The sequence below is a fragment of the Xenopus tropicalis genome, chromosome 3 (genome assembly GCF_000004195.4).
Source record: "Xenopus tropicalis strain Nigerian chromosome 3, UCB_Xtro_10.0, whole genome shotgun sequence".
Classification (NCBI taxonomy): Eukaryota; Metazoa; Chordata; class Amphibia; order Anura; family Pipidae; genus Xenopus; species Xenopus tropicalis.
The window spans coordinates 33,379,223-33,406,290 of record NC_030679.2 but is presented as its reverse complement, the minus strand read 5'-3'; the positions used below and the strand labels follow the sequence as shown (position 1 = coordinate 33,406,290).

The following is a 27,068-nucleotide window of genomic DNA, read 5'->3' as shown; positions in this document are numbered from 1 at the left end:
GACAAACCAACGTTATGCAGATATTGGTCAGAGTTGTCCAGGCAGCATACATCAGTTAAAAACAAACAAACAAAAACATACTGTATAAAAGTTTTTTTTATTGAAGGCAATACAAAGGCAACATAATGGAAAGCAAGAGAGTTGTGGAAAAAAACAATATTAACAGATACAAGAGCTTAAAGTGAAACTGACACCAGTATGGTTTAAGCTATTTACACAAATAACAGCAAGTCATTCAAACAGCTACGAGAGAATGCAAAGCTTTTGCTCCTATGCTGCATTTCCTACAATATTTCGGGGATGTTGTTGTAGCCAGAAAATCTTCACTTTTGCTTTGATCCTGCGCTCCGAATGAGCAGACAAAGGGCCACAAATGATTGCAAATTCTTTGAACAAATGAAGACAAAATATGCTTCAATATCAGACTAAATGCAGCTAGCATTATGCTGTGCTGCTAGACAAGCAAGAGAAGGATCACAGGATCATTTAACAAAAACAAAAAACCAAACTGATGTCAGGGTCACTTGAGCTTAATGATGCTTATAGATTAAATCCTATGATGTAACAAAAAAAACATGAATACTACAGCTTATATAAACCTAGTATTTACATTGGAAACATACATAAAACATGAAATAAATTAGTTAATTTACAATAAAGGTTTTAAGTTATAATTTAGAATTCTATCATTGCATGTAAAACCTGAAACAACGAATAATTTTACAATATGATCAGTGTAAAAATGAAGCAAATAATCAAGGCAGCCAAAATAACCGACAGTTAAACCATTAGCCATAGATAACTAATATCCCTTTGTAATTATTACAGTTATGGTTAATGTTCCTAAGGCAACATATATTTAGGGCACTTTTACTTATGGAAATGTACCAGTGTCTGTATTAAAACATGCCCTGTGTGAGCGTGTATGTACATATACATATATATATATATATATATATATATATATATATATATTATATATATGTGTGTACACACACACACTCACATACATGTGTGGGATTGATTATTCAACAAGCTCTGAAGATGGCAATGCCATTTCTCATATTGTCAAAATGGTTTTATTTTTGACTGATTTGATATCTCTGTAATATGACTAACTTGTACTTGATGATAACTAATCTGCATAAAGTTGATGGAAAAACAATCCTCTGAGTTTATTTTAGTTCTTTTCTGTTTTCTTTAGTGGTCTTAAAGGACACCAATAATATAATATGTAGAAATATTCTGCCCCATCATTAGAGGTGTGGGCTTAATGAAGCCAACAGTCTATATGGGGGAAACACTAGTACCCTAGCACCCTACATCACCCTAGCTATGAGCACCCCACACCAGAAGGGAGTTGCTCAGCCATGTTGGGGCACGTGGATAATAAGCAGGTACTCTGGCTCGCTCATTATGTACATGTGTGTGACACAGGATCGGGGAGGGGACACATTGAGAGATCATACTTAACACAAGTGCACAAAGGGCACAGCATTTGTGAGGGGCTAGTGTTTTCCCCAACCAGAATGTGGGATCCATTAAGCCAGTGCCTTTAGTAAAGGACAAACAATTATTATACAGAAGCCATTCTACATTACAAGAAAAATCTGTCCCAAAAAATATTAGGTACCAAAATATTTTGAATAATACAATCCATACATACACAGCATTGCCCCCACACCTCAAACAAGAGCACCCACTTATTTATTGTGCAGTAACTACTAAACCTGCTTAGTTAAGTAAAATAAGTTTCTCTAGGAAGAAGAGCATGTAGCCTGACCATAGACTGTGAGGAACACAGGTCAGAAGACTATACGCGCAGTGTGTATTATTGCTGTTACTTGCATAGGGCTATGACAATGGCAGGCAAATTTAAGCATAATTATACAAACCATTAACTTGAAAATGTGCCATTATGTAAATTCATTTTAGTATTAGGGGCAACTGGGCAGGTGCAATGGCTCCAAGGTGGAAGCACAGGGAAAGGCTGATGCCAGCGTAGGGGCTGATTCCCAGTCTGTGTTTATGCACAGGCCTAGAATCACTCATGTGTGGCTTTAGCCTTATATCCTTCATAGGTATGTGCAACTCTGTCCACAGCCTCCAATGCAGATGAGGAATTCTGTATTTCTTCAGTAACTCTATTCTGCAACTGTCTGTTAGGCTGTGTGGCTGCAGGTATCTCCTGTCTCAATGGTTCTTTAGTCCTAGCCACAACAGATTCCACATGTTTGATACCCACCAGAAATATTCATTTAGTTTATTATGGTCGAGCCAAAAAACAACGACAGACTGCAAAATAAAACTATGAACATTAAGTTGCAGTCTTCGTTGCTGCAAACACTAATGGCTCTATGTACATGGCAACAAGGAACAGCATTAGCATACACAGGTTATTAATTGAATGAATATTAACCTTACACATTTAAACAAGTTCAGCACATCTCAGTAGGTTTGGAAGGATCAGATCTCCAGAGGAAAAATAAGAACATGTACACTGGAAGTAACAAGTGCTGATAAAATGGCCCTTCTCACTCAGCTGCTACAAGAACAGCCAGGTTTCATTGCAAGCCCTGCGATACTGCAGCTCAGCACTGCAAACTGCAGAGTAGTAGTTTGGCTATGGCCCCAGCGCCAGCAATGGTCATACAGGTGGTGCAAATGTAATTCCACCACGAACAGAACTTTGCTAAATGGGTTTGCCTGTGCTTAAGGGTGAAGACACACTGCGCTACTAGTAGCATCTACAAAAATAGACAATGCTGATCATTTACTGATAATTGTCTCGGTGTATTTAGCAGAGGCAACTCCCAGTATTGTCTGTGGCAGGGACATTTCTGGCGTTTAGAAGCCGTGACAAATAACTGCTACTAAGTAGCACCGTGTGTCTTCATTCTTAGGCACCAAGTGGATAGAATTCCAGCATAAATCGTTGGTCCCAGCAACTCGTAAAGAGAATACATATGTCATTTACAAGTCCTGTACAACAGCAGTGATTAGGCAAAGCTTTGTCATTAAAAACAAAAACCATATTTAAAGGCATACATTCAATGTATGCTTTGAGAAAGAGGAAGGTAATCATATCACATACTGTAACATATCAATAGACACACTTGTTATATTGCACTTCAGAGGGAACCATGCAAATTATCTGTACAAAGTAATTTTAGTCACAAATACTATTACTGGTAAACAGTATGGACATGGCCTTACCTCCCCGTAAGGACAAATGGCAAACCCTGACCTACAAGAACTGCCTTGAGGTACCCACCACTGAACTGCTAAAACATCTTGCTGTATTACCATTCACAATAGGAATAATAGTGGTTAATGTTAACCAGGAAATATATCAAAGTTCAGATTTTTGGAGCCACACTATGCACATACATGACCTGTGTGTAATTCTGATCCAAATCAGTAAGGCACAAAGCCAAAGCACACCCCAACACTGGTCCAACTGATGGGGAACATAGAACACACACAGTGCCATTATTTCTTATGCAAGTAGGTTGAAGCTATGTTTTGTCCGGTTTCGTTTCACGAGGACATAAGTAAAGGTGGCCATACACGAGCAGATCCGCTCGCTTGGCGATGTCGCCAAGCGAGCGGATCTTCCCCCGATATCCCCACCTACGGGTGGGCGATATCGGGACCATTTAGGTAAAAAAAATAATAATCCGATCGTTTGGCCCTGGGGCCAGACGATCGGATTATGTGGGCGGCAATGGGGCAGTCGGATCGGGGACCGCATCAACGAGCCGATGCGGTCCCCGATCCGACCAGATTTTCTAACCTGGCCGATCGAGATCTGGCCAAATTCAGGCCAGATATCGGTCGGCCAGGCCGCTCTGCTCTCCCCATACAAGGGACCGATATCGGCAGCTATAGTCGGCCCGTGTATGGCCACCTTTAGCAATGCGTCAGGCGGTCTCTGAGCTTGCACCTATACATCAATCAAAAACGAGTTAGTTGGATCAAAAACTCTAAGTCAAGCAGTCCTGTACCAAATACACGCTTAGCACATGTAATACATTCTCCATTTCTTAATATACTGCCACAAAATGTATAAATGGAGCATCTTTTAGCATTTCAAAGACATCAGTGCAGCCAGATTAAAAGTCTTTGCTAGATATTAAAAGGATACATTAGCCTTAAAAAAACTGAATTAAATACTGCTCAGGGTGCTTCTCTAAGCACTTTTGCAATTTACATTCATTATTTTTTTTCAGTTTCAGAGCTAAGCAAGTTTTTTTTTTTTAATTTACCAACATTATACATTTTGAAACAGCACCATCTGCTGTTCAGTTCCAGTAACTGTACAGTCAAAGAGGTATATTGTCAGAACACACATCATTGTTCAGCTATTGTTCTGCTCAGAAAAGAGATCAGAAGCCTCAGATTCCCTATCCCATCACCTTCCTGAGCAGAGCAACAGAACACTTCACTGATTTCCCTCTGACATTATATCTCTTCAACTGTACAGCAACTGACAGGCAGGCAGTGCTACTGTTGTTGTTACAAAATGCATTGTAAGCTCTAGAAAAAACTAATGAATGCAAATTTCAATGGTGCTTAGAAAAGCACCCTGAGCAGTTCTGCATTAACCTTCTAAGGTTTACTTGTCCTTCAGCAATTAAATACGTAAGTGGTATATTCATTCACAGTGGATTGAGTGCTTCTAGGTGTGCAAAAACTTGTCTTGAGAACAAAAACAAAACCCCAAACCTTTCCAAATGAAGTCTCTGACTCGGGTAACACTCCTGCTTAACCTATGCCACAAAGGAATGAAAAATAAACTCAGTTGATGAACTTTAGGTCTTATTAGCACTACTACTAGCAGCAAATATGCATAAAGATACACTCCTGCCACCTGTTTAATGTATATGGAAAAGTCAAAGTTGTAAGGCAGAGGGACGACAAGTTATACTTAGGAAGTTCTGCCATCCAATGTACTTAGCTGCAAATCAACAGCAGATATAGAATACATTATACAGTATGAGTTCAACATATAAATATGTATGATATCCAAATTTCCATTCACCCATGAAATCCTAGTACCTGTGCATAACATTCATGCATATACAGCAACCAGTACACCTATACACCTAATAAAACAGCAGGTTAATAACTTTTAAAATATCCAATTTCTCCAAAAAAAGAAAAAAATTTGTTTGGCTCGTCTAAGAGAAATAACATCATGTAACAATATCCGCTATTCACTTACACAGTTTCCAGTTGCAAGGCCTTTGGATTCACATTAGGTTTGGTAGCCATGTGCTAGCCATTTTCAACTACCTATACAGCCATGTTTATTTCAACATGTTCATCTTTATGGCACACATGTTAAGACAAAGATCCTGCTAGATAACATTTGAGCTCAGTTATAATAGTTAAGCTTATAACAAACAAATACAGAACATCAAAGTGAATCAACCTTTCAGTAGTGTCATATCCACCAATGGCACTGGAATGCTTGATTTAATTATACTTGCTTTAGCTTCATTTAGGCTAATGCCACATGGGCCTGATTGTCGGCCTGTGTTTATCTGCAGGCAGAGATTCAGCCTCTACACCAGCATCTGCCTTTCCCTGTGCCTGCAGCTGGAGCCAATGCGTCAGCTCTGGGTGCGGGCACAGCATAGGGCCTGAGAATCGGCCTGAGTGGCATTAATTAGCCTTTGATCAGATTATGACAAAACTGCTGCATATAGATTTTGTAATGACTGATTTACAAAAAAAAAAAAAAAAAGTACATATTATATACAGTGTATACACGTATATACACAAAACATACACATAACCTATATGTATGTACGTCACTGAACAGGTGGCCAGCTTGTCACTACTCCCCTAGATTGCCATGTCACAAATATATGTGCATGTAGAGGTGTATATATATATATATATATTTTATATACACACACACACATATAACAGACTGAAGAATGTAGTAAAAACCATCACCATTCTCCAACACTCCTAGGAGCCTATTAATAAAACTGCTTAAAATTATCAACACCTGAAAAATAGCATATTTATAATGCAGTGTATTCCTTCTTATGTGCAATGTTATGCCGTGCATTGTGGTCCACAAGTTTATCCATCCTGCACTAGCTGCAGTATATATAACATTGTTTATTTTATTTGACACCACCCCTGCAGCATAAATTTACTCCACCTCTGACTTTGCATAAGCCACTGAGAATCATTCAGGTGTAATATGAAATATCTTAAAAAGTGGTTTAAAATAGGCATAAAAAGCTGCTGTGGCATACTCAGGGGCTTGCACACCTAATATTTATACACACTGATAAACATATTCTGGATTTTATGAGGCAATGCCTGAAGTTGAGATGGTAATATGGATATTTGGTTGGTGCTGCTCTCACAAAGATCTTAGGGTGATGTCACACAAAGAAATTTGTCACTCGTGGTTAAATCTTCACTACCACAGACAACAAATTTCCAGAAAGACTTTCAATAGCAAAACATTACAACTGCCGCAAGTCAAACTTATTACTTGTAAGGATATGGCTAAACTGCAGGAAAAGGATGGTTAGATGCCAAGCCTGATATACCCTTACCAGATGACTGAACTCTATGTATAACCCTGTGTATACCTCAATAATTTAAATGTTTTATGTCTCTCCTTTGCCTTGGAAACGTCATTGTGGCTATGATGTAAACAATTATACCCAACCTTGTTACACATCTAATTGTTCCTTTTTATTTTTGTTTTGTAAAATTAAATGGGAATTTCCCATGGTTATACTAGCTCGACACCAGTAATAGGTCTGACTTGCAGAGATCCAAATATTATGCTATGGAAAGTCTTTTTCAGGAGATCCGTTTCCTGTGGTAGATTTAACCACAATTGACAAATCTTCTTGCATGCCATCACCCTAACTGTTAATGGCAGTAAATGGAATGCCAAGTTAATTGAGTGATTTACAATCTCATTTTTATATTAAGAAACCTACCTGATTTTTTTTAATTATCATCTCACTGTTAAACCAAAAATGATCAGTGGGATCAAATTGCGTTGTGTAAAAAAAATAAAATAAAGACAAAAAAGAGTACAAGGTAAGCATTTAGGATGGATCTAAAGTCGTACTGTAGTGAATTAGATAAATCTGCTGTTGGTAAAAAGCAGCATTTATAGGCATTAAAGTAGCTGGGCTTTGATAAATATTTTTATGTTAAATACTGGCTCTATATACACAACTTCATTTATAATTAGAAAAAAAGAGCATTTCAAAATGCTTAACAGATCCAACCTACAGGTTGATGCAGAATTCAACAGGTTTACTAGAATTCTTCCTTGGTCTCAGCAGCTAACAATGAATGAAGAAACTGTGCCGTTTTATCCTTTGGTACCCACAGAAATAAGAAATAAAAAAAAAACAAAAAACTTCACAGGTAGAATTAACAAACACATGAAGGTAATGCAAAGTTAGGAGAAATTCGGCATTCCTAGAAGAGCACCAACTGCACCAAAGTAACCCTAAAAAGGAGAAAAAATAAAGTTAAAAATAAAGAGATATGACATTTACCAAGAAGCACTTATCTGTACATGGTAAACCACAAAAAATGCTGTCTACAGACATACATAACAAGAAAGAACATGACACTAACAAAAATATTGTTTTCAGACACTGTAAATATAAAACAGGGTATTCATTTCCCATAAAAATAATATACCCAAAGAAATATAAAGCCAGAAGTGAGACATTACATACCTCATGTTCCAAGAACAAAGCTTTGAGCTGGCCATTTGACCAGTAATCCAGTGCATATGCAAGAAGCTTCATAGAAAGCGTATTTACTCGAAGAAAATTGCCAACGAAAATAACTTTGTTTATTTTCTAGAAAAGACATAGAATAAATAATGCATTGGCTTTAGATTTCCTACTTTTATTCTCATGCTTTGGGGTAGTTATAGATTGCAAAATTTTGATATGGGACCCCTAACCCACAAACCTATTATCCAGAAAGCTAAATTATTGGAAGGCCATCCCCCGTGTCCATTTAAAGCAAATTAAATTTCAAACTTTTCATTTGTCTCTGTAATATTATAAAACAGTACATTATACTGGATAACTAAATTGCATACATCTATTCTTTTAGTAGACTTTAACCCCAGGTCCCAAGCATTCCTGATAACACATCCCATATACTATGCAAAAGAAACTTTCAAAGTAAAAATGTTTGTTTTTGTCTCCAAATGATGTTAGAGGTATAATGGTGTAGTGTGGGGGGAAAATAGCGGCTGGTAAAGTACTACTTCTATTCAGTTAGGCACATCATGCATCTTTCTTGTGCTTGGTAGCTTTATACATCCAGATACTGTTTTTCATTTACAAGAACAGACATCATCATCTTTTCAGGTGATGTTTTTCTCAGATCCTTCATAGCCCTGTACAATGCTGCTTGATCCATATGCAACAAGGCAGCACTGTAAAGAAGCCAAAGGAAATGAGAATATTAATGTGTTTCTCATGAAGAAACAGTGCAGGAAAATGGAGCAGGATGAGCATGCTTACGGTAATGTAAGGTGTAAGCTATGAATGAAAAATGTCCGCACAAGCAATTTTTCCTATAATAACCAATGACTTGCATATAGGATTTCAAAAAAGCAAGTTGATGGGGAACAATCTACTTAAGTTATATAAAACATTGTGGAACTTGTGATATTCTTTAATATAGGCCAGAGACAGAAACTATGTTGAACTATGCACACAATGTGCACAACAGGGTGTTGAAGTGCCTAAAGCAGTCCCTACTTCCTCCCATTGACTAATATAAGCTTATGCATGCCAGAGATATTGCAGCAAGATATTTCCTGCCCAATGGATAAATTGAGAATTCTGCTTGTGTGCTGCCCTACTTGCTTAAAATTTAGGGTTACCACATACAGGATGTTTTGTAGCCTGCACTAAACCACACCCAACATGGACGATAAAACATACAAAGATAACTTGGCTTTGAAGTCAATCTAAAAAGCAGAGGGTAAAAACACTTACCTGCGTAATGCCTGAAGAATTATTTTTGAGTGATTAAGTGAGGTGTTGTCATCTGTGCTGAATATGATTTAGTGTGGGTGACAAAACGTCCCATGTGTTCCACCCCTTAGATGTGAGTCTATGATATCCTCAAAGGCTCTTTCACTGCTCTCGGCTTGGGAATATCTGACTGTACGCTACGACCTTCCCACTAAGCTTTAAGCTGCCCCTATGTGTGGTGATTAATTCTATTTCCTTAATAATTGCTTTATGAGGCAATTACCAGGAGAATGGTTATTATTACATATACACAATTTTTGTGCACTTTTAAATTGTTTATAACACCACATACTTATTTCAGATGTCATGGAAAGAATAAGTAGCTAAAGGTCAGATAGATTGACTTCAAAAAGTCTTCAAAAGGTACGGTTCTAGAAACAGCCCATAAATTGACATTGTGTAAGAAAGGTATCTATTTTGAGATGTTGTACGTTTAAAAGAGATCTTAGTATTTACGCCCAAAAATGAATTGATGTTAACTTACATAGGGAGCTTTCTGTGCCCTTCAGTAATTTACATTAATTTTCTTTTTTTGGCAGTTTCAAAGGTATTTGCAGTTGTAGACTTTTAACACCAAGCTATTGGCTCAAACACGAAGCACCCTCTGTAAGATTACATCAATTCATTTTCAGTTTTCATATTTTCGAGTTAAGATTCTACTAAGGTAGTAAGTAATGTGAATAAAACTCCCAAACCTGCGCATGTCTTCTTCAGCAACACAAAAACAGCCAGGTCATTTTTGTTCTATCCTCCTGATAAAGACCCAACGGATGGAGTTGACACACAATGGGAGTTTATTTTACTATCATACTACTACACTAAAATGCTGGCTATACATTCAGAGGCCTAGCTGATATGTGTGAGTCAGAAAATGAATCAGTAATATCACAGGGTCAGAGAATCATGTAAAAAAAACATCTTTATAGTATGATAAGTATAATACACAGGGTATTAGGTGTTCTGAGAACACATTCATATTTTCATGTTTACTTTTAAAGAAATTATAGTAGCAGGATACCTGTAAAAATATATAGTGGCCAGCCATTCAAAACTTCACATCCGAGTCTCCGAGTCTCATCCGAGTTAAATGTCATTAAAATGACAGTTTGATATTATAGCAGATATCTAAATTCTTCAATGAAAACTAAAAAACACAATTTACCTCATTAACAGCAGACATTCTTGCAATTGATCCAATGTTATTTGTTATGGTCACCAAAGTGGCACGAGCCAGGTCTTCCTTACTGACTGACTCCCGCTTATCTTTGTAAATCATGTTCCCAAAACTGAAAAAAAGAAAAAACCTTGATTACATCCTAAAATATCTTAACAGAAAAACTGTAAGCATCTACCTTGCATAACTGCTGACATTTAGACCCCAGAAGAAATGTACACAAATAATTAGTTCTGCCCGGGTATGGGCTGCCTGGTACCTGGGTATTACCATAGTTTACCTTAAATCTGCTAAAAACATTTAAACATGAAATAAACAGAATATTATTGTTTTGCCTCATGCATCTTAGTTACCATCAAGTACAAATACTGTTGTATTATTACAAAGCAAAAGACTTTTTTCGTTTTTTTTTTTTTTTTTTTAAATAAATTAGAATGACTTGCTTTCTGGAAGATTGCACTCCCATACCTCATAGCTTTCTGGATATGGAGTTTATGGATAAAATTATTGCCAAGTTTACTCTACTAACCTATACCAACTAATCATCATGATTGGTGGATATGGGTTATTAAGACTTACAGCAAAGTTTTATTACTTATTATATTTCCCCTCAGCACACAACTTTACAATGTTTGGCAGCTGGGGGTTCCATATCGCTGACTAACACTGGAATTGGCTTACTAAACCAGAGAAATCAGTTTTTGTCTAACAGCATCTGTAAATTTTTTGCAGCAATTTAAAGTACAGATAAATAGGATCAAGAAAAAAAATTAAAGACAAAAATGAAAGTTACAGCTAGAATGAAATGAAAAATAGCTATTTTTGCAATTTGCATAGTCCCAAATAGTTAACCAAACACAAATTAAATGCAGAAACTCCACTGACAGTGATATTTTTACCTGGATGCAACTGCCCAACCAGGGAGTCCAAATCTTTCGTAGTCTCCACCGTATATGTCACGGACTAATTTATCAGCATTCGTGCTGTCTCCTGCTGAGGCCATTTCCAATGCTTCTTCAAAACTCTCACAGCCGGTCAGCAAACTGCAGAGGCCAAGAAATGTCCCACCACCTAGGCTAAAAGTGGCACAGCATAAATATGTCTCTGTTCTTCCTGCTACATATTATAAAATATCTTTCTTATGCACACTATATAACATTAAAGGAACAGTAACACCAAAAAATGAAAGTGTATAAAAGTAATTACAATATAATATACCGTTGCCCTGCATTGCTACAACTGGTGTGTTTGCCTCAGAAAGACTACTATAGTTTATATAATTAAGCTGCTGTGTAGCCATGGGGGCAGTCATTCAAAGGAGAAAAGGCACAGGTTACTTAGCAGATAACAGACAAACGCCCATTATATGGAGCTTATCTACTAGTTATCTGCTATGTAACCTGTGCCTTTTCTCCTTTTTTCCAGCTTGAATGGCTGCCCCCATGGCTACACAGCAGCTTATTTATATAGTACCTTTTCTGTAGCAAAAACACCAGTTTTTTTTGCAGAGCAACAGCACATTATATTTTAATTACTTTAAAAACTTTTTTGATGTTACTGTTCCTTTAACCATTAAGCATTGGTGCACTGCTTACTGTGAAAAGCTATTTGGCAATATAGAGAGGCAGGAACAGAGTACTAAACCTGCAAAATACGCAAGTAAATGTGCAATGTACACATGATATAAACACTATAGTTCAAGCCAATGATGTTTATGCAAGACCAAGTAATAAGAGAAAAGTTTAAACTGTAATTCCATTTGAATGAGATTCAGTGACACAGAAAAGAATATGTCAATTCAGGCTCACACTTACGGACATTTATACAGGACACTTTAAGAATAATGTAATGTATAATGTGCACACACGTGTGTCTCAAGCTGGCCAGACAATCTGGCCAAGATATTTGCCTGAAACCATAAGTGATTTGTTTGCATGGACCTTGGGGAGAACCTATAGTTCAATACAGTTTTGTATATTTTGTATGCAATCCATTTCTTTGTCTCGCCAAGAAGTAGAGAGAACATGTATAAAAAGAATTATAATGGTTGATAAAATAAAAATTACATTATTATTCAGTAAAAACAATAAGCAAAGATTATTTTTTTCTTCAACCAAAGTTTAGTACCTTGTGCCACAAACTCTTTTATAGGAATCTTTGGAGTTAACTGCAAGGATGCTGACACCAGATCCAATGTTCACAACTAGTAAAGGATATGGATCATCAAGGTTAAAAGGCATCTTCTGGCATCTTTCTGGGTGAGAGGCATTCTCAAAATAATAACACTCTGCTTGGCCGTTAAAGCTGAGAGAGTCTATATACAGCAAACCTTTAACAAGGCAATCAAGTTCATCTACTTTGTGTAGCTGAAGATTTCCAATCTGTTTGGAAAAGACAGAAATGATTTTTAGTTACAGGATTAAACCTCAGTTTTGCTTTCTTGACCAAAAGACCCCCCCATTTTTTCCATCAGCTCAAAGAGCATCAATTATTGCACCCCCCCCCCCCCCCACCATTTATTAAAGTGAAAAGTTCTGTAGGTAAAGTTACCTTAAAATAAATAGTAAAGTGGGAGAAAACTTAACCTATTCAGACAGATTAAGATTCCCAAAACCAATTTCATTATAGTTCAACTACATCCTCACCATGTATTCTGGTTCATGGGATCTAAATTGATTATTCTGAGTAGGTAAAAACGTTTTGCTTTTCTGTATCTAGTATAAGGACATAAATATTAGTAGGGGGAGGGGAGTAAGAGACGTACCATCCGGAACTCTTCTTCAAACTTATAAGCCCCACCTCCTGTTGCGCACAAGACCGTGTGCAATGTTGAAAAGTTTTTATCTCTTGCCATGTGAATGAAAGTAGGGAGGTCCTGAGTCGGAAATCGAATGAAATGTAAATTTCCTCTTCTACCAAAGAGAGTTAAGTCTTTCAACTCCAAATGAACATCTCTGATGCCCGTGGAACCGTATGCGACATTGGAAGTCAGATATTTGCGGATGCTCTTCAAGCTTTCAACTTCTTCTTGCTCTTCTTCTGCTGTGATATCGATGGGTTCAAAATAAGCAAGCTTGACCAAAGTCCCACCAATATCCATGCCGAACCATGGAAAAGCTAAGTGATGAAAAAGGTTAATTAAAAATTACACAAACACAATTAAAACATAATTACATGTTATATTTAATGTGCCTCTTTCATGTTTCATAAAGTAACCCTTACAAATTCCATACTGAGTTATTTGGCAACTAATTCACAAGGAAATGTTACAAAACCAATACATTAGCCCACTCAGGAAGAACATGTGTTAGTCCCAAGAAATATTACCTTATACAGCAACACTGACCTCTGTAATGTACCTTAATAACATAAGTCAAGGTATGTTAAATTCATAAATCTCTTCAACCCTAGTAATTTTAAGTCATTTGAAAGACCTGCCCATCACACTCTGCTCTACTTTTCACACCCATTAGAAGATGACATAGAAGATATATATTTTTTTATCCACAGCAGAGTGAGTAAAATATTAAATTGTACACCATAAAGGTAAACAAATTACGCCTGGTAAATATGTTTTGGCAAATAAATTTTAGCAATAACAAGGGCTAAATTATCGAATTAGCCTGATATCGCCCGCCTTTAGGTAGGCATATGGGGAGAAGATCCGCTCTCTTGGCAACCTCGCAAAATGAGCAAATCTTCCTGTGTATGGCCACCTAATGTGTTGGATCAACAGATACAAAAACAAAAAAACATTTTCTTGTTTTTATGTAAATGATCCTTTAAACCTTAATCTGCTTTAAGTGGAAATAAACACCTCTGGGACTATCGGCACAAGTGGAAGATAACTGGCAGTCTCAGAAAAGGAAAGGTCGTTCAACACCACCCGCTCCAATCAAGGAATCGGATCAAATAAATGGGTAGCTAAAGACACTAAAACATAATTTAGAAGACAATAAAGACAATTACAAAACAAAAAAGAAAAGAATATGCTTGGGAAATGTAACATTTGCCCACTATCCTAAAGTCCCTCATTCAGCCACTCTCTTAGCTAACATTTCTATACTTTTAAGAACACATTTATCTATGACAAAATGTCCATTTCTTCATTACTTTCTACGTGTTTTCATGAATAATTTAATCTGCACTTACATTAAAAAAAAATCCAAAGTGATAAATATAAAAGAGGAACAAAATCATATGATTGTGTCATATACTATTACTGAAATTAACAAAAAAAATGAACACGTACTGATGAATATTATGAAATGTAATTCAAAATTGTGCCGATATTATGAAAAGCAGCCTGTATGGCAAAAAGAAGAAATACCAATGCACAAAAAAGGAAAGCCCCTGCTTATGCAATAAGCTATGTTTCCATTCTTTGTGATATTTACCACTAATTTTAAACACAGTATTCTTCCATTATGGTTGTTCCTTATTTTAAAGGGCAACTACGTTTAAATTAACCATGACTTTGTATATGCCATAGAGCAGGGATTCCCACTGTTTCTTACTCAAAAACCACAGTCAAATATAAAAAGCCTTGGGATGCAACACAAGCACCATAAAAGTTCATGGGGCGCCAAATAAGGGCTAAGATTGGCTATTAGGCAGCCTCTATGCACACTATCAGCTTACAGGAGACTTTGGTAGTAAATCTTGTTTTTATGCAACCAAAACTTGCCACCAAACCAAAAATTCAAAAATATCTACCTGCTTTGGGGGCACTGAGAGCAACATCCAAAAGGTTGGCGTACATTACAACATGTTACTCACAAGCCACTGGTTGGGAATCCCTGCCTTAGAGTGTTGTGCAGCTTACCAAAAGCCATCCTAGCGAACATATTCATAGCAATGAAGAACTTGCCAGACACTTCAATTACTCTTCTAGACAAACTGAACATCTCAGGTCAGAATAATCTATACATATATATGATGCCAAAAATGACAGGAATGTTAAGCAGTTCCCTAGAAATGACACCTCTAGGAACGTGCCCATCACATAACAGGTCAGACTACTTACAAATCCTCAATACTAAGTTGCTCAAAAGATAAACGCCATCTTCTGTTCCTATTGAGGGTAGTACCAAATCGAAGACTTCCACTGAAAAAACAGGCAGGGGGTTGCATTGGCTCATTGATGTGGTTCTCATTCAGACGGATCCTATTCCCTTGCCCACCTTAAGGTGGCCATACATTATAAGATTCTCTAGTTTGGCAAGCTCTCCAAACAAGCGTATCTTCCCCCAATATGCCCACCTAGGGCCAAACGATCAAATTGCATTAGAGATTGCAGTGGTAGGAAGGAGGATGGCATCAGTGAGCCGATGTGGTCCCCAATCAAACTGCAAAAATCAAACCTGCCCAATCAACACCTGGCCAATTTTTGCCCATTAGGCCATGGGCAGATAAGCTTAGGAATAGTATAAAGCACTCGATTCAGCATCTTAAATCTGCCCCTGTATGGAAGGATCCTATTGGTCCACAACCTTGCCCAACAAGTGTGAAGTGTAAGACCACCTTAACCTGATCATAAAGTGTAAGAGCAGCATGCCCAGGCTCAAGGGAGACTTAAAGGAACAGTAAAACCAAAAGAAAATGTTTCAAATTAATATATTATTATTGCCCTGCCCTGGTAAACGTTGTGTGCATGCTTCAGAAAAACTACTAGAGTTTATATGAACAAGCTGCTGTGTAGCCATGGAAAAAAGGAGACAATAGAAGTTACATAGCAAATAAACAAACTTTGTAGAATACAATAGGAACCTGCACAGCTTATCTTCTATCTGCTATGTAACCTGTGCCTTTGCTACTTATTCCCAGCTTGAATGGCCGCTCCCATGGCAACACAGCAGCTTATTTATATAAACTATAGTAGAGTTTCTGAAGCAAACAGACAACTTTTACCAGTGCAGGGCAATAGTACATTATATTTGAATTCCTTTAAAGGGGAAGGAAAGGCAAAGTCACTTGGGGGTGCCAAAATGTTAAGCACCCCCAAGTGACTTTAACCGCTTACCTTGTACCCCGGGCTGTTGCCCCTGTTAGGAGAAAATAGCACCAGCCCGGGGCACCTGGAGCGCAGCGCTTCCTCCTTCCGCCTTCCACTTCCTAAACTGCCGGTGGCCGGGCATGCACAGTAGAGCGAAAAAGCCGACTTAAATGTTTAAGTTCGGCTTTTCACTCTACTGCGCATGCGCGCGCAGCGAAGCCGGAAGGAGGAAGCGCCGGCAGCTACCCCGGGCTGGTGCTGTTTTCTCCTGACAGCGGCACCAGCCCGGGGTAAAAGGTAGGCGGTTAAAGTCACTTGGGGGTGCCTAACATTTTGGCACCCCCAAGTGACTTTACCTTTCTTTTTCCTTTAAAACATTTTCATTTTCTGTCCAGTTGGCAAGTACAGCACTTTCTTTATGGGCTGAATTCAAAGCTACTAAAGGACATGTAAGTGCAGGCTCTTTCCTTGTCATCCGCACATGTGGAGTAAAGTATTTTCATCAAGGGTTTTCCAAGGGTCGGATTTATCAAAATGTAAGATTATAGCTCACAAAATAATTCACCTACTTTCTGTTTATTCCTATGGGATTTTTAGTGTATTTATCAAATGGTGAACTCTAACTTTCACCCATTGATAAATATGCTTCTAACAATTCCATAGGAATGAATAGAGAGTGGGTGAATTTTTCTGTGGTGAGCGCTAATCTCACATTTCGATTAAGTCTGCCTCTTAAGGTGGCCATACATGCGGAGATCCTACGGGTGGGCGATATTGGGCTAATTCAGTCATTTGGCCCTGGGGCCAAACAATCGAATTAGAACGACAGACATAGGCGTAGTCAGTTTGGGAACCGCATCAACGAGCCGATACGGTCCCCGATCCAACTACATTTGTAAACCTGCCCGATTTCAGGCCAGATATCGGTCGGGCAGGCCCGTCGTTAGTGCCCCTACATGGGCCCATAAACTGCCGAATCGGTCTAAGGGACTGATATCGGCAGCTAGAATCGGCCCGTGTATGGCCACCTTTAGTATGCACTATGGAAACCCTAGGGAAGGGATGTTCATTTTTTTCCCCTAAAGGGAGCGCATTGGCGATTGAATTCACAGGAAGGGGAGGTTCCAAATATGTTGTATTATAAATATATAAATATGCTGCTGTATAACCACAGGGGCAGCTGATTTTGGGCTAAGGGGCAAACATATTAGTAGCTACACATACCTTTAATCTATTAATCTAAATGACATATTTTGACTATATTGTGCTACTGTCCCTTTAAACACAATGCCAATGGAACACCCCAGTGCCCTGGGAAGCATTGTACAAACAGAATAACTCCCCAGTTGTGAGGAGAAGGCCTGCTCGGGATTAAACTCATTAGTTATTATTTATACGCCTCCCCCACCCCTGCACTTACACGGCTTCTTGGCATCCTTGATCTTCATGTCGGTGTGCGGCCGCGGCGCCTCTCTCTCTAGGGGACGCCCAGTCACAATACTGAAGAATGTAAGGGTGAAGGCTGGGGAGGAGGGGCTGAACTGCGGCACAGGTAGCGTAGAAAGCGATGTTGGTGCTACCTGGTCACTGCCCCTCCGGCCCTAGCTTCACTCCTACAGCCCCTATGTAAGCATCAAGTTCCTATCTGGGGGCTGGACGTTCCGATCACGCCAGTCACCTGATCGTACCATGTGATGTGTCCGGAACAGAGAGAGGAAGGGTCGTTTATTGACAGCGAGTGAAGCTGTTGGGAAACATGAATTGATACATAATGGCACCTAAACGAAGTTTCCGTATTTTGTAGTACTTTTGCAGCCCAGTCGTTTTCCTGACAACTGCGCTGCTCTACATAAACGGCGCTCTGTACAAATAATCTCACCCGCGGCACAAAATGGCGCAGGGTTCTTTGCTCTGTAGGCGCCTTGTAATGACGTCATATACCTCAAATAAATCTAATGTAAATATTAAGCAACAGCAACATTCTTGTCGTGTCGCAGCCAGTATAAATAAACGTAAATTATTTGGTACAAAGTTTTATTCGGTGTGAATTGTAACTTCGTAAATTAACAGTTGAATTGATTTACTATGGATAAAAAAATAAAAAACGAGAATAACAAAATCTGCCTTTAGTCACCAGAGCCAGTTCACATGACAAGCATTTTAACAGTTTCAGGGAAGACAGAATTAAAAACTCGTAAATAATGACTTTAATAACAATGACTCATTTTTAAATTGCTTAAAATATCCATTCATAAAATACCAAACGTTTATTTCAAGTAGAACTTCCCCTTTAATTAACAGATGTACAGCTCATAAAAACAAACAATTGCCTCCTCATGCAGTAAGACAGATTATAGATTTTAATCAATACCTTTTTAGTTAGGAGCACTCAGTAAATATATCCACAGAATGAAACTAGCCCAAAAGATATACAGGCATGGGACCCATTATCCAGAATGCTTGGGACCTGGGGTTTTCCAGATAAGGGGTCTTTCCGTTATTCAGGTCTCCTACCTAAAGTCTGCTAAAAACATTATTTAAACATTACATAAACCCAATAGGATTGTTTTGCCTCCAATAAGGATTAATTATATCTTAGTTGGGATCAAGTACAAGGTTTTATTATTACAGAGAAAAAGGAAATCTTTTTTAAAAATGTGAATTCTCTGATTAAAATGGAGTCTATGGGAGATGGCCTTTCCGTAATTCGGAACTTTCTAGATAATGGGTTTCCGGATAAGGTGTCCGATACCTGTATTAACATTCATGTTCTGCAGTCCTTATTTGGATAATTGTAGCAAACAAGGCAACACTTCCTTCAAGGCTAATGTCACATGTGGTGTTTTCTTGGACAGCTTGAAACTGGCCATACATGTTCAGATTTTACTCAGTAATTAGCAGACACACAGTCATACACAACGTTATGTGTGTCACCACATCTTCATAGTCCAGGGGTTGGGGACCCCTGGACTAAGCAACAGATCGCCATGGTAAGAAAATTATCGGGACAATAATTTGGAGCCCACACAAAAATTGCACAAAACAATATGATTTTATCGGTACATGTATGTTCAGCTTTAGACACGTGGTCAGTGCGGACTGAAAAACAAAAAATGTCTGGTCAAAAACTATGAAGTGTGCATATTTTTACAAATCTGCCCTTTGTATGTATTTCAACCAAATGCCACTCCTGTCAGTGGGCTGGTAAGCATGAATTGGTGTTTTTTTCTGCAAGTTCAGAAAATGACGTTTGTGACATTTGACAAATGCATTGGTAATCAGAATTTCGGTTGAAGCTCCCCTTAAAGGTGTCATTTTTGGTTAGGGCCCCTGTTAGTATAATGAGACTACAGAACAAAGCCTTGGTGTAGCCCATTATACCTACAGTATGATACACAAGAGCCATTATATCCTTATAAATGGAGCTTACTGATGTCATTGGTTATAATCAGTGCTTAGTGATGTCTATTCTGTCACATGACTCCCTGAAACTTGTGTATTATAACAAATAATGTATGTATTATAATAAATAATGTAGCCCCTGTTGTAAAATATGAGGATATTAAAAGTCAATTTGGAGTTCTATGACCTGTATAAAAGCACTCAGCCTTCAGCCACGTTCTTTTATATGGTTGTGGAACTCCTCGGTGTATTATAATATCCCTATATTTTACAACAGGGGGCATTATATTAACTTTATATATAGTAATTCTCAGAGCTAGCACATGCTCTTTTTGGAGGCTGCATCGTCATTGGAATGTGCTGGGGAACAGGAGTCGGCAGGCACGCATATATGGCTTATCTTGTAGGGAACCCTTCTCTAAAATGTTACACACAGCAGGTATTTTGCAATGAATGTACATTGCTCTTTATTATAAGGAGTATAACTTCTTCCTCTCCTAATGAGTGTGAGTAGAATCTTTCCTAGCTGTGCTTCATATAGTAAACAGCAAGGTACTTCCAAAATACTACATCTGCTCTATGTCCCCTTTAGCCCTAAATTGTCCTATTTCTCATAAGCCGTTTGCCCTGCCAACATCAAACCCTGGTCTCCACTTCCCATCTCTTTACCTTGGCAAGTCTGCTGCCAAAGACAATCTCTTTGGCAACACACAAAACGCGTCAGGTCTTGATCTTTGAATAAAGCCTTTTGAAGTTTTACAACCACTGTCCTGGGGTCCGTTGAGTGCATGCCGGTGCTGTTCTTACACTTGATTTGAAATCTCTTTGGCAAAGCAAAGTTAGTTCCCATTGGGCAATCATGGATGTACACAGGACACATATTTTATATATCAAGACTGACAAAATCTATGATTGCCCAACGGGAACTAGCTTTTCTAGTTATTATTATTAACAAGTGTTTATAAAGGGACAACATATACTGCATAGCTGTTCTATAAATGGGTGTATCCTAATTGATATAAGAGATCAAAAGGATTCTACTTAAAAGAATTTATAATCCATTGGCATGCACATGAAAATTTTCAGGGGTGGAAGCAGTCAACCTAAATGAACCTGTTTTCCTAGGCGAAGCCTGTATACAAGGGCTATATGTTCAGGCAATGCCATGTACTAGAGACGATTCCTTGGTATTTGGTACAACCCAGCAAGCTGCCCACTGTTTCTGAAATGTCTAACTCACTGAGCCAGAAAAATCCTTTTTTCTGGCAGCATTGTACACAAAAAATACAGATGAGAGTAAAGCCACGAGAACTTGACATTCGTGTTTTTTAGAGGGAAACAATTTCTGCAGACATAAGTGTAAACAGGAAGGGGCGAGGGAGGTCATTTGCCTGCCACAAAGTTTCCCCTCAAACAGTGTAAGAACAATTGCATCAGGTCTAATTTGAAGTCCCTTGAGGCCAATAATGAAGAATTACACATTTAAATAGGACTATAGAAAATGGCATTGCTGCATTTCAGATATTTCTGTATAACAACTTTCAGGATAGCAGATCTGTATTTTATTTTTATTCGTGTTGTTAAATTGTGAATTTTGCTAAGAGAACATCAGAGGGAGCTCTTAGATTGCTAAACCTACAATGTAACATTCTCTGTGCTACTGGCAAAGTGGGACTGGTGGAACTAGTCTATGAAACACGTGACCTGACCTTACATTTTTTATAACTGCTACTTCTGTCCTGAACAAATGCTGGAGAGATTAATTGGCTATATTGGCTGTGCCCATGTGATCGTGCCTTTTGTATGTTTGATGTTTTTAAATAAACCTATTGGTTCATTTGCACATGCAAATCACAAGTGGCAAAGTAACAGCAGTCAGCAAATGGATTGAGCCCAGCAACCAGGTGGCCACACATTGGCCAATAAAAGCTGCGTAGAACTGGAGGAGGCATAGGAGTATGGGATCATAAATGGATGTTGGCTACTTTATTGTTAGGTAGTGCTGCAATCTGCATGTTGTGCTATACACAGAGGTGCCTGTGCCCTGTGGTGCTTACATTCTATATTTGCTGTAAAACATATAGGAAAATTAAGCGACTAGCCCCAGCAAAAGACGTAGCCACATCTGTTTTGAAGATAAAACTTCTTTTTTCCTGACAGGATTGCCAGAGGCTCATGACGAAATCCTTAGAGAGTGTGCTTGTTCCATTTGAGACCTTTTTGCGTATGCTGCCCCCTGTGCAGTGAAGGAGCAGCTTTGTCAATTCTAGCATAGATCTCTGAGCATCACAGTCACCCTGCACTCTTGGGTCTTTTTGCCCAGCTGATATTGACCCTATGATACCAAAAAAGCTTGGTTTCTCAGTGTATCTCAGCATCATTGCAGAATCAGCAGCATGACCAGAGGGGTAATTTCTGAGCACAAGGAGCACAAGAACAAGAACATTCCTTATTGAAAAATCCAGCCCTTAGTACAGCGAGAAGCATCAGGGACACCTACATGCCCCCCTTTTGCCCCTAACAAACTGAGCGCTGCCTGTTATAGGCAGTTTTCCATTAAAAGCACATTATGCAGGTGTTTGCACTCTGAAACGGAGCACAGAGGCCTATGGATATTTACACAATTATCAGAGGACATCATCATTGGCGTATTTATAATTAGGATGCCTATATTTTCTTTTTTTATTTAAAAAAAATGCCCCCAGCCTCTGCCACATTTTTCCATATGAAATCCAGTGATAGAGCTTTGGGGTGATGGGGTAGGGGGTTGTGGGCTTTACAGAAGTGACGTTGCATGCAAAACGTAGGGGGGTGTTTAGGTTTGGCGCCTAGGGCAGCACCTGACTTAAATACGCCCCTGTCCATGATATTCCCTATAGCATTATTGCTAACACAACCACTAATTAGGAAACTTCCTTCCCACTATCTAGTGCCTGGTGTTGCAAAGTGCTAAAGTGGGGCCTATCTTTTTTATGATCGATATTTTAGCCTATGGGTGCTTATGATTAACGAGATGCATGAACAGTGCTTCTCTTTCCAAAGCCTTTTTCATTTTACTGTATACTGCACCCTGACAACCATTCCCTATCTCAGGGCTGGACTGGGCCAGCGGAAAACTGTGAGAAATCCCGGTGTGCCCCAGGCTCGTTGACTGCCAGGGGTCTGTGAAATGATGGGGTTTGCCAGCAGCCAAAACTTGGCAACACCTGACAGAAGCAGTAATAATAGGCAGGCTGTGGGTGGGGGGTAGTGGATATGCAGTGAGTGGGGTTGCAGGATTGGGGTGGGCCCTATCTTCCAACATGAGAAAAGTTAACCTGTTTAAATTAGTGTGAGTAGAATCTTTCCTAGCTGTGCTTCATATAGTAAACAGCAAGGTACTTCCAAAATACTACATCTGCTCTATGTCCCCTTTAGCCCTAAATTGTCCTATCTGTTTTCAATTGACCATTTATTGCCTTGTGTCAGATTTGTTTGCCACGTTTTTAGAGAGACCATTTAGTTTATCATTTAGGCTTACCCAAAATTTGTGACAATTTGTGACAAAGCTCTGCTTCCCTTCTTATTAATAATGGACAAATTGCAGGCTGGGCACCCACAGCATGTGGTCATATGTTATCTTATTGCTTGTGTTGCTGGATTGGCCAGCAATCACCCCCCTGACAGTTCTCATTTCTTTTCCTCCCACTTTATTCGCTTGTGCAAACTGCTTCCACGCAAGAAATGAATAAAGACTTGTTTCTAAAGGTATAGTTTCCCTTTAATGAAAAATATTATTTTCAGTCTTACCAAATATGTATCTTTTTAAAACCGTGAATACGATGTGCAAAAACATTGCATTTCTTGTAAAAACAGAACAATTATATTGATTGTCACTTCTCAGCAATTAGCCATCAACAACATTTTTTTCATAGAATAAAAACATTGCCTTTTTGTCTGCGTGGGCGCTTTCTGACATTGGTCTGCTATATATTCATTTGCGTTGGCCAAATTAAGATATGTGCCTCCATATTGTATTGGTAAGTTTTACGTATATCTCTGCCTCATCATTTATTAGAATAGTCACATGACAGTACACACTAAGCACACCAGCATAAATAATTGCTATTTGTATGTTCACAACATGTGTCATATTAGGAGTGGGGGGTACAAATCTCTGTGTTTGTAACATACATGATTCACAGTTAGGAAAATACTCCTTAAGAAAGGGATTGAGGGAAATTCATTTTATAGGATTACTGCATTTGCAGACTGAGGCGCCTTCCCCCCCCAAAAAAAAGCAACGATATAAACAAACCCACAATCTGTTTGTTAATCTATGAATTATTACTTTTGGTAGTATTTAAAAACAAAACAAAACGAACAGTAAAAATAGCTCACTATATTATACATATACCAAAGTGGCCTGATATTTTATATAATAAAGGAGGAAAATAGTCATTTTCAATAATAAAAATAAGTTCTATTTTTGTTTATTTTACAATATAGTTAATAATCTCTTCTTCTTGAGCTCATCTCTGATAGGACACAGTTCGTATTTGTTGCAGCGATGCTTCCCCGCTTGCGTTTTTTTTTCCGGTAGATTGTCTTATTAGCATTGTGAGCAGCCACATTCAATATATCTCTCCAGTTCTTCTACAAAAGAGGTGCCGTCCATGCACTGAAATGTATATTTTCGCTTTCTGCTTTTTACTGGGACGCAGCATGCCCCGCTCGAGCAGTTGCCGGAGCACTCTGTTCTGGGCACTCTGACTGTGCTGGTACATGATGTGTAAGCGTGTTGCTTGCGAACAATCTCTCGGATGACCTCTCCTTGGCAGACATTCTCTGTAAAGCAGATTAAACATTGCTTAGATATAAGGCAAGCTTCTCTAATGCACCTGTTCTACCCTATGCATACATTTACATCAGGAGTCTACTTCTATTAATTGTGTAAATGTCCCAATGGTCTCTAAGCTAACAAAGGAGGCTAGAAACACCATCCCAAGGCAACCACAGCCCTTTAGCAGGAAAGATCTGTTCCCCCAAAAATTCCCCAGTAGCCCCCCATCTTCCTTTCTGCTGATTCACTGCCCATGCTTGGTGTTGCTGTCACTTACCTGAGCTTAGGGACCGAAGCACAATATATATATGCAATATAAAAGTCACAGCACAAAGCTAATTAGTTATTAATTTAGATTCTCATTACATGACAGCACAGGAACCAGTGCAATTATCATTCTAATTTAATAATTGGCCCCGTAGCATCAGCTTCTATGACAGGCCAGCCCCATGTTCTGTTTGATATTTGCTATGACCCCTAAAGCTCAGCTTAGGCTGGTGCAGTAAGTTCAGTATATAAAATACAGCATTTCTTCCTATATTTGTTTTTATATTTTAGTTCTCCTTTAATAAATAAAACAATGTACAACCCAAGGACATGTGCATGCCATGTCTGCTGCTATTATTTGGTGGATCTAAACCAATAGGCTCATTGTACACCAAGGGACATTTATTCAAATATATATTTGAAAAACTTATAAAATAATGTTATTTGAATTCAGGCTTTTGCCACAATTCACAGAAATTGCAGCGCACATTGACCAATTAAATAAACTGGAATATATATCAGTAAATATTGCCCTTTTACATCCTTTCCCTTGATTCACCATTTAGTGATGGGCTGTGTGTTCCCTCAGAGATCAGCTGACAGGAAATAATGCAGCTCTAACTGTAACTGGAAGTAATGTGGGAGCAAAAGGCAGAACTTTGCCCATTCATTTACTGATGGGGCCTAGCATGTATGTGTGCCTTGGCTTGTTTGTATGCACTGTGAATCCTATGATCCCAGGAGGCGGCCCTTCATTCTTAAAATGGCAATTTTCTATTTAGGATTACCCAATGGCACATACTAATAAAAAAGTATATTTTTATGAAAATGGGTTATTTAGATAAAATAGGGTTTTACATGTGAGTTGTGTTATGCAATATATTTTTATAGAGACATACATCGTTCAGGGGTATAGTTTTCCTTTAAGAACAACATAGTGTTTTGATAGAGTTTTTGTGATAGAATTGTGCTTCTCAATCAACACTGGCCATACATGTCTGACTGCAATAAATATATTCTATGCCTCATAAGAGAAATATAATTTCTGGTTAGTCTTGCTTTCCCATGCATTCAGTTATCCATGGTTTACAGTTAGGAGATGAAGAGAACACATAAACAAACTAACAGGTCTTTTGTGTTTTCTTACCTTTATCGCAGTGCTCCCCTGTAAAGTTAGGGTCACATTCACAGTATGGATCACCCCTCTCTGACAATTTGCACTGCCCATGGTTACACTTGAAGTTTCTACAAGAGCTGAGGGAATCATTCTTCTTGTCACAGTACTGTCCTGTGTAGCCTTCAGCACATTTGCACATGTAAGCGTTATTGGCTGCAACGCACTCACCGTGTATGCACCTTGAAAGAAAGCAAACAAGTGCAATATATATTAGTATTCATTATTAAGAAACCATCCATAAACACACACCTAGGATAATGGTACATTGGGTAGTGTCAGGTGTTTTGATCAAAGCATTCGGATTTCTACAAAAGTTAACTAAAAAGTGCTTGTGCCGGGCTTGTCAGGTGATAGTTGTCTGGAAAAGTGTATCGACATAGGATAGAAACCAATGAGCAGCTAGGCTGACCTGATAGGGAACTGAAGCCTGTCTTTGCTTGTGTGCCTGCAGGGCTGATTGGCTATCCCCCTCCTACTGTGCTTCTGGCAGGGTCCATTATAGAACATGCCCACCCCTCATTTGAAACATGGACATCGACAGAAGCAGATTTATATGGAGCTCCAATAAATGGGCCATTTATAATCATAATGATCATTTTAGCCCAGAGTGAAGCCAGCACCATATATTATTTATTGTTGCCTACAAGAATGGGGGGAGGGCAGTTATGCTATATGTCTCTTTTAAATATAACCCTTTGGTACACCAAGAAACTATACTTTTTGCTAAATAAGCAACTAAAGCTCCTAACTGCTGCTCTGTGACCTTAAATGCATCCTCTGCCTACAGTAAAATGCTATGTTGTAAAAGTTCTGGATTTTCCTCAGGCTTACTTGTGGTTTATGCAGGTATTATCTATCTCTTGGTCACACATAGAGCCAATCCATCCAGGAAAGCATTCGCAGATAACACTTGTTTTCTCCATTGAACGACAGGAGCCATGTTTGCATATGTTGCAGGATTTGCATCCAGGAAAGACACCTATTGAAACTGGAGGCAGATCCCTAAAGTCTTGCAACTCATTGTTAATTCGGACATCATGTATGCATCCATTAAAACCAATAGGAATATGGTCAGTCCTCTGCCGCATGGAAGGCACGCCTGAGGCTGGTGGAATTCCTGTAAAGACAAACATTTTACGCTCAATGTGTCTATCTGGATGTAATAT

General features: G+C 38.6%; 2 protein-coding genes and 1 non-coding gene across 3 annotated transcripts in view; all 3 read right to left on the bottom strand.

The window, feature by feature from the left end:
* Positions 1 to 7,183: 7,183 nt before the first annotated feature.
* On the bottom strand, positions 7,184 to 18,021 carry pank3 (pantothenate kinase 3). Its single transcript, NM_001113906.1, is given in 7 exon segments — positions 7,184 to 7,507; positions 7,743 to 7,868; positions 10,228 to 10,351; positions 11,139 to 11,315; positions 12,367 to 12,620; positions 13,004 to 13,356; positions 17,655 to 18,021. Coding segments are annotated over 7 exon segments (1,113 nt in total). The 5' UTR covers positions 17,683 to 18,021; the 3' UTR covers positions 7,184 to 7,456.
* mir103-1 (microRNA mir-103-1) lies at positions 8,401 to 8,485 on the bottom strand. The gene has a single exon (NR_049648.1). It is a non-coding gene; the product is annotated as a microRNA mir-103-1 (primary transcript).
* Positions 18,022 to 23,378: 5,357 nt separating the features above from the next.
* Positions 23,379 to 27,068, bottom strand: part of slit3 (slit guidance ligand 3) — a 382,174-nt gene continuing 378,484 nt past the window's right edge. Inside the window, 3 exon segments of the mRNA NM_001079270.1 lie at positions 23,379 to 24,463; positions 25,873 to 26,081; positions 26,734 to 27,019. Coding sequence (NP_001072738.1) covers positions 24,228 to 24,463; positions 25,873 to 26,081; positions 26,734 to 27,019 — 731 coding nt within the window. The 3' untranslated portion in view covers positions 23,379 to 24,227.